Below are 8148 nucleotides of genomic sequence, written 5' to 3' on the forward strand. Positions count from 1 at the left end.
ATGGCTCTGCCAGTAGAGCTGCATAGCCTGAGTAGAGCTCCTTACTAGAGCCTCAGTTTCCCCAAACCTCCCCCCACCACATACACACACACACACCCCAAGGACTGCCAGGAGAACAGGCCACCACAACCATGAGCCTCTAGGGGCATGACCACGTGGGCTTTTGGTACTTTTGCCCCTGGCCAGCCCCGCTGCCTGCCTGTGTGGACAATGAGCTCTGGTGGTGCCGGCATCCCAGACTCTCCCGTTTGAGTGAAGAACTTGGGGGTGGGGGAGGGAGGGTCCAGGAGGGCAAGCAGTCCTCCCTACACCCCGTTTCTGTCCACCGTGGACCTTCCTGTGTAGCTGTGTGCCACAAGCCACGCGCAACCCCAAAGCAGACAGTGGCTTTCTGTGTGGAAGCCAGAAGTTTCTTCAGGAAAAAAAAAAATAACAATAGACCCCAGGCCCCGGCTATTACCTTGTTAGATGTCTACTCAATTCATGAACTTCCATTTCAGTGCTTTTAAATTCATTGAGCTCCTTTCGAATGGCAGCCTGGGACAGAGAGGAGACAGAGACATAGGAAAATCACGTATCACTTTCGACTTTCCCAACAAGCCACACCAAGTGCCTAAAATCCCCCGAGCGACCCTTTGGAAACTTCTAGAACCCCCCCCCGTCTTTAAACCCCAGAGTGTCCCTTGTCTTCCTGTCCCCAGAGCAGGGACACTGCACAGGCCCGCCCTGAGCCCCATCCCAGGGGCCTGCGCATGTATTGAAACACATTTCCACTCATCTTCCTCTGGACTGGAGCGATAGCACAGCAGGTAGGGCGTTTGTCTTGCACGTGGCTGACCTGGGTTCGATTGCTCTGCCACTCTCGGAGAGCCCGGCAAGCTACCGAGAGTATCCTGCCTGCACGGCAGAGCCTGGCAAGCTACCCATGGTGTAACCAATATGCCAAAAACAGTAACAATGGAGATGTTACTGGTGCCCGCTTGAGCAAATCAGTGAACAAGGAGACGACAGTGCTACAGTGATACTTCTGTTTTATATTTTTTGGGGGAACACACCCAGCACTGCGTAGGGCTCACTGATCTCTCAGCGATCACTCCAGATGGGGCTTAAGGAACCATCGGCAGTGGTGGGGACCAAATCTGCCTGGGTCACCTGCATGCAAGGCAAGAGCCCTACCCACTGTACTATCTCTCTGGCCCCTAAAGGGTTCTTCCCTTGAGGGTTGTCACCCTCTGTTTTCTCCCAGTGACTGGGCCCTTGAGCATAAGCAAAACAGAGACTCAGCTTGGGACGGGCCCAAGGACAGAGATGAGCGAATCTTTTTTTTTTTTTTTTTCTTTTTGGGTCACACCCGGCAATGCTCAGGGGTTATTCCTGGTTCTGCACTAGTGCTCGGGGGACCATGGGATGCTGGGAATCGAACCCGTGTCAGCCATGTGCAAGGCAAACGCCCTACCCACTGTGCTATTGCTCCAGCCCCCGAGATGAGTGAATCTTGTTCATATCCACGCAGTGCTTGAGCACCCACTCTACTGTGGATTACAGGTTACCCTCCTGCTTCCTAAACCAAGCAGGGGTGAGGGCCAAGCACTGCGGGCCTCTGCCCCAGGCCCCCCGTATCTCGGGGTGAAAGAACCACAAGGCACTGACTCTGGGGTACACAGATGCCCCGAGAGGCCGCAGACTGTGCCCGACCCAGAAGGGCTGAGAAAAGGCTGGAGCCGGCACCCCTGAACTCTTCTGCTCCAGGGAACGACCATCCTGGACCTGGTCCCCCCACCCCCCACCCCTGCCTGCCCCTGGGGGCTCACTTTGTCGGCAGCAGTGAGGCGGGTCCACGGCTTGTCGGCCCTGCGGTCATAGTCCTGGGCGTCAGCCACCTCCACATAATCGCTGAAGCGAATGAGGATCTTCCTTTCCCGGAGTTCTTCCACTGTGGGCCTTTGGCTGAGCTGCAGGGAGGGAGGGAGGGAGGGAAGGTCGGTGACTAGAGAAGTCGCAGGGACCCCCTACAGGCTACCTGAGGGGTTTTCAGGAACCAGAGAGGCAAATTTGGGACCTGCCACGCACAGCACTGTAAGGAGAGCTGAGCTGGGCCCTGTGGAACTCGTGGCCTCTCGGAGAGAGCCAGGCTAGCTGTCCCGACCACGTCACCCCATCTGGTCTGCGCAGCTGCCAGCCACACACACACATGTGGCATGGCATCTGCTGAGGGTCTGCTGGCTCCGTCTGCCTTCCCCAGCAGGTGCCAGGAAGCCCGACAGGGAATCTGGCGGGTTTGAGAGTCATCTTCAGATTTAGTTTCCTCCGTAAGAAGGACTCCTGGCTACGCTTTAGGCGGCAAACTGCCATCCAACCCAGGGCCTCCGAGTGAGAATATGTTTTCAGGGATTGACCCGGGTCAGCCACATGCAAGGCACCTGCCCTAGCCACTGGGCCGTCTCCCCAGTCCCCGGAGTGGGGATTTGTTGATCTCTGAGGTTGAAGGGGAATCCCGCTCCTCCAGAGGTTTGAGTGAAGGCTCAGCCCCAAGCCCCCATTCTTGTTCCACAAACAAGAATGTGGAGTTTCTTGTCTGCAGAGCCGAGTCCAGCCCTGAAGACCTCGCAAGGACCCCGCTGGGCCTGCGGTGACGGAGGCAACGGGGAGAAGGAACATTCACTTGACGTGAACCACATCCCGTGGCCCCCGGCAGCCTTCCTGCCTGCTTCCCCCTGCCAGAGGGCTGGCATGTCTGTGACCGCTTCCTGTCCCTGGGCTTATGTCTTCTGGAGGGACCCAGCGGTTCTCTCCTCAGGGTGCTGTCACCTCACGTTGAACTGGCGTTATTTAAAAACCATTTTCCGGGGGCTGGAGCAATAGCACAGCGGGTAGGGCGTTTGCCTTGCACGCGGCCGACCCGGGTTCTAATCCCAGCATCCCATATGGTCCCCTGAGCAACGCCAGGGGTAATTCCTGAGTGCAGAGCCAGGAGTAACCCCTGTGCATCGCCAGGTGTGACCCAAAAACCAAAAAAAAAAAAAAAACCATTTTCCTCTCCAAGTCCCAGACTGTGTTTAATTCTATTAATAGGGGGAATCAGATAGACTCATACCAGGATAGGCCTACACAACACACACACACACACACACACACACACACACATTTTGGTCTCCCAGCTATGGTGACTAGCATGTAGCCGCCATATGTTTTAGAATACTGTCATCCTGTTGCTCATCGATTTGTTCGAGCGGGCACCAGTAACGTCTCTCATTGAGAGACTTATTGTTACTGTTTTTGGCATATCCAATACGCACAGGCAGCTTGCCAGGCTCTGCCGTGCAGGCTCAATACTCTCGGTAGCTTGCCAGGCTCTCTGAGAGGGGTGGAGGAATCGAATACGGGTCAGGCCGCGTGAAAGGCGAACGCCCAACTGCTGTGCTATTGCTCCAGCCCATGTCTTAGAATGTTACAACTAATTAGCTGACCTCCATGGAGGGTCCCAGCCAGTGACTGTCAGGGCAAAGGGAGTAGCGGGGGAGGGGGTGCTATTGAGCTTCAGACAGGACAAGGCCCTCTTGCAATGCCTCTTGGCCAGTGGTGGTGGGTTGGTGGCTTTCTCAAAGGAAACCTCAGGTACCCGAGGGTGTATGGCTTAGTCAACATGGCAAACTACCATCTTCAAAGAGCTTTTGTGCTACCATTAATATCTACACCCACATTTAATGTTACCCTCTTTGCCCCAGATTCATAAGGATTATGTATGTACTCAGATTATGTTCCTGAGGATTGCTGAGGTTCGCCCAGGCTGCAAAGAGCTGCAAAGTATGCCATGATAGGAGAACTTGTTGAATGTGGGATTTCTTGTTTGCATTTCTGGAAACTGTGATTTGGAGGTTACATACCACCTATCTGAAGGGAACAGTCTGCAGGAACAGAGAACTACTAGATATGAAGGTTGGGGACTATTTTTCACACTTGAACCCAGGGGGCCTCCGGCATGACCTCTCCAAATCAATAAGGCTAATACAAGGAAGGAGGGAGTAAGAGAAGGGACTTCTCAGAGAGGTTCAGGTGCTCTGGATTTCACAATCACTGCCTTGGGGACCTGCTCCCAAATGTGCCCTCATGTTGCTCGGTCCAGGGCTGGGTAGGGGTTGGGGAGGCAGGTAAAGGGTTTCCTGCAACGTTTGGTACATAAGCATCAATATCTTTGCTTGGTTGCTAAGGAAATAATCTTTGCTGCCAAAGTCAGTTTTCAGGGCGATGAGGGGCTGGAAGAAGGGGAATAAACCGAGACTAGTAGCCTTATGTTCTTATCCATGTCAGCCAAAATAATTTCCTTTGGAATTTTGGGGCGGTCACGCGGCCTGGCGGTAGACGCCAAGAAGTAGAATTGCTAAAACCTGGAAACTGCCCCAAAGTCTGAGAACAGATGCTTGGATAAAGAGCCTGTGGAATATAGACACAGTGGGATGCTCTTTGACTTTAAGAAAATATGAAATCCTGCCATTGCGGCTCCCTGAATGGATCTGGAAAGTATCTCGCTGAGTGACATTAGTCAGAAGAGGGACAGACAGACAGAGTGCTCTCCCTCATGCGTAAGATATTCATGAACACAATAGGGGAATAATACATGCACAGTGGCAACAGAAAGCAATTGCTGATCTTCAGGAGGAAGCCACCACAATGGGGGTGGGGCGGGAAGGGGGTCACTTGGACCATGGTGGACGTGAGCAGACACTCTGGTTTGGTGCGGGAATATTGGATACACAAAGCCCTACTTTTAGTAGCATTATCAGCCATGGTGCTGAACATTAAATAAGTGAATGGCTAATAGGACTGGAGCAATAGCACAGCAGGTAGGGTGTTTGCCTTGCACGCGGCCGACCCGGGTTCGATTCCTCCGTCCCTCTCGGAGAGTCCGGCAAGCTACTGAGAGTATCCCACCCGCACGGCAGAGCCCGGCAAGTTACCCATGGCATATTTGATATGCCATAAACAGTAACCACAAGTCTCACAGTAGAGATGTTGCTGGTGCCTGCTTGAGCAAATCGATGAACAACGGGGTGACAGTGCTACCGTGCTACTGTCCTGATTTCTTTTTAATTTGTATTCAAATACTCAACAAGACTAAATTACCAGAGACCAAACCCCACTATTCCTACAGTTTGACCCAAGTACATTTCCTTCTCTCCTTCCTTTTCTTCCTTTTATTTATTTATTTATTTATTTATTTATTTATTTATTTGGGTTGGAGCAATAGCACAGCGGTTGGGCATTCACCTTTCATGCGGCCGACCTGAGTTCGATTCCTCCGCCCCTCTCAAGAGCCCGGCAAGCTACCGACAGTATCGAGCCCGCAAGATAGAGACTGGCAAGCTACCTGTGCATATTGGATATGCCAAAAACAGTAACAATAAGTCTCTCAATGAGAGACGTTACTGGTGCCCGCTCGAACAACTTGATGAGCAATGGGATGACAGTGACAGTGATGAAATATTAAAATGTATAAAATTATTTAATATATAAAATTATTTAATATATAAAATATATAAAATATTTAATACCTACCCACTATGCTATTGCTCCAGCCCCTCCAGCTCATTATTTTAAAAAATCATTTCGGGTGGTTATTCCCAGGCTTTCTCCTGACTCTGTGCTCAGGGACCACTTGCTCTTGGCAGTGCTCAGGGGACCATATGTGGTTCTGGGGATTGAACCTGGGTCAGTCACGCACAAGGCAAGTGCTTTCTCTGTTTTAAATATCTCTTCTCCCCAATCTCATTATTTTTAATTCCCAAGTCAGTCCCAGGGAAGGATAAATGATAAAACGACAGGGCAGCTTTCCTGAGGAAAGGAAGCCGAAGTAAGCGGGACGAGGGGGCGGCTATTTTCTTGTTTGGGAAACTTCAAACTTTAGGGGCTCTCTAGGAGACTCTGTCTCCAGTCTTAGGGTAAATGGATCGGGATGAAGAACCCTCCTCCTTCAACCCATTCTGCCAAATTATACACTTAGCCAGGTTTTCTCTGCAAAACCCAACACTCTGAAAAATGCTAAATATTTTCTGATGACTAGTTTTTAGCAAGATCCTATACAGTTTAGGAGACTATTTGGGTCCTGGCCAAGCAACTCCAATAAATCTGAGAAAGTTGTTCCTGGGGGGGCAGAAAGATAATGAAAGTGTTGTTGGGACTGGAGCAATAGCACAGCGGGTAGGGTGTTTGCCTTGCATGCGGCCAACCCGGGTTTGAATCCCAGCACTCCATATGGTCCCCTGAGCACCTCCAGGAGTAATTCCTGAGTGCATGAGCCAGGAGTAACCCCTGTGCATCGCCAGGTGTGACCCAAAAAGAAAAAAGAAAAAATAAAGTGTTGTATGTGGCTGGGCCCAGTGAGATTCTCAGCATCACGTGGGCCCCAGGCATCACAGGGATTTGGCCCTGGGGCCCCAAGCAGTGCCTGGTAGGCCCCACCCCCGGCAGCCTGAGAAGCCTGCACCCTCAGGTCCGTGCACTGAACCATTAGCCCGGTGGCTGAGTCTGGCCGGGAGAGACCCGGGGATGCTGAGCATCATTGGGGAGACCCTCCCCTCACTCCAGTTGTTTCAGAATGTCTAGAACTTTCTTGCTTAGAAGTGAGGGGGTATCACTGCAAGGCCTCAGGTAGAGTTCATGCTCCCTCTCTGTGCTTCTCAGGGATGGGGCAGTCCTCACCCTAGGGCCCTTCCTGGGTACACGGCAGCTGGAAGAAGCAGGCTTACTATTCCTGGTTCTAGCCCACTAGAAGGATGCTGGCATGGCACCTGGCCATTGAGACACTTTTCAATTGGGACTGGCACTGGGCATTTGCCACGAGAAGTCTAGGGCAGTCTAAGAGTGCTGAGAATTCCAGATCATCGCCTTAAGAATTGGAATATTTTAGGATCTCTGAATTTCTCTCTTAATTTTTCTAGGGAGTTCATCCAGGAATGAACCCTGAGAGATCTGTTTTACTGGATCTCTGAAATGTCTCTACGATTTGAATACTTTTTCAAGGTGGTCACTATCGAAGACTGATTACAAAGGCCAGAATTAGAAGGAATGTAGTATAGTATCTGTCATCAATTAAACCCGATCAACATCATCTGAGAATAGCCCCAAGTCAGTTTAACATGAAAAAAGGCCATTCAGAATTATGTCACTCTCAAGATACTCCGCTGCTGAATCATCTATGCTGGGATGAAACACAGTGGGGCCAGGGCCACAGTACACTGGACAGGGTGCTTCCTTTGCACAGGGCCAAGCTGGATTCGATCCCCAGCATCCCGTATGGTCCTCTGAGAACTGCTAGGAGTAATTCATGAGTGCAGAGCCAGGCGTAACCCCTGAGCATTGCCAGGTGTGCCTGCATTCCCCACCCCACCAAAAAAAATATATATATATATATACCCAACCAGAAAAAAAGCTAAACAATTTTAGCTTTAAACTTTACAAACACCCTTGTCGAGCTTACTAGCACTTTTGGCATCTTTCTTTCTTTTTTTTTTTTTTTTTGCTTTTTGGGTCACACCTGGCGATGCACAGGGGTTACTCCTGGCTCTGCACTCAGGAATTACCCCTGGTGGTGCTCAGGGGACCATATGGGATGCTGGGATTTGAAGCCAGGTCGGCCGCGTGCAAGGCAAATGCCCTACCCGCTGTGCTATCTCTCCAGCCCCCTTTTGGCATTTTTCTAATTCAGTAATTCAAACCAGATTTAGCATGATAAAGTGTCAAATACTTTTAACTGATAGGCCAGGAATAGCAACGCAAAGTTCTCCTCCTCCAAGTTCAGAGGTAATAATTTCTTTGACATCTGAACTACTCAGTGATTTTACTCATGAATTCCCACCTGCCCGATGGGGTTGAAATAAACTTTTAAAAACCAAGACATCCAGGCCAGGGAGATGGTCCAACCTGATCCCGGCCCCAACTGGCCCCCATCAGAAATGATGCCTGAGCACAGAGCCAGGAGTAAGCCCAGAGCTCCACCAGGTGTGACCCCCCCAAGCCCCAAACCCCAAACCCAACCAAACAAAAGAAATCAAGATATTCGGGGCCGGAGCGATAGCACAGTGGGTAAGGCGTTTGCCTTGTACTCGGCCGACCCGGGTTCGATCCCCGGCATCCCATATGGTCCCCCAAGCA

The 8148-nt window shown here is 51.1% G+C and overlaps 1 protein-coding gene across 9 annotated transcripts in view; it reads right to left on the bottom strand.

Moving 5' to 3' along the window:
- PHACTR1 (phosphatase and actin regulator 1) overlaps positions 1 to 8148 on the bottom strand; it is a 558044-nt gene that overhangs the window by 3377 nt on the left and 546519 nt on the right. For all 9 annotated transcript variants that reach the window (XM_055125116.1, XM_055125112.1, XM_004619967.2 and 6 more), the window contains 2 exons: positions 1812 to 1952; positions 461 to 537 (listed from right to left, as the gene is read on the bottom strand). In XM_055125116.1, coding sequence (XP_054981091.1) covers positions 461 to 537; positions 1812 to 1952 — 218 coding nt within the window. The remainder of the gene's footprint in view (positions 1 to 460; positions 538 to 1811; positions 1953 to 8148) is intronic.

The sequence above is a fragment of the Sorex araneus genome, chromosome 2, assembly GCF_027595985.1.
Source record: "Sorex araneus isolate mSorAra2 chromosome 2, mSorAra2.pri, whole genome shotgun sequence".
Classification (NCBI taxonomy): Eukaryota; Metazoa; Chordata; class Mammalia; order Eulipotyphla; family Soricidae; genus Sorex; species Sorex araneus.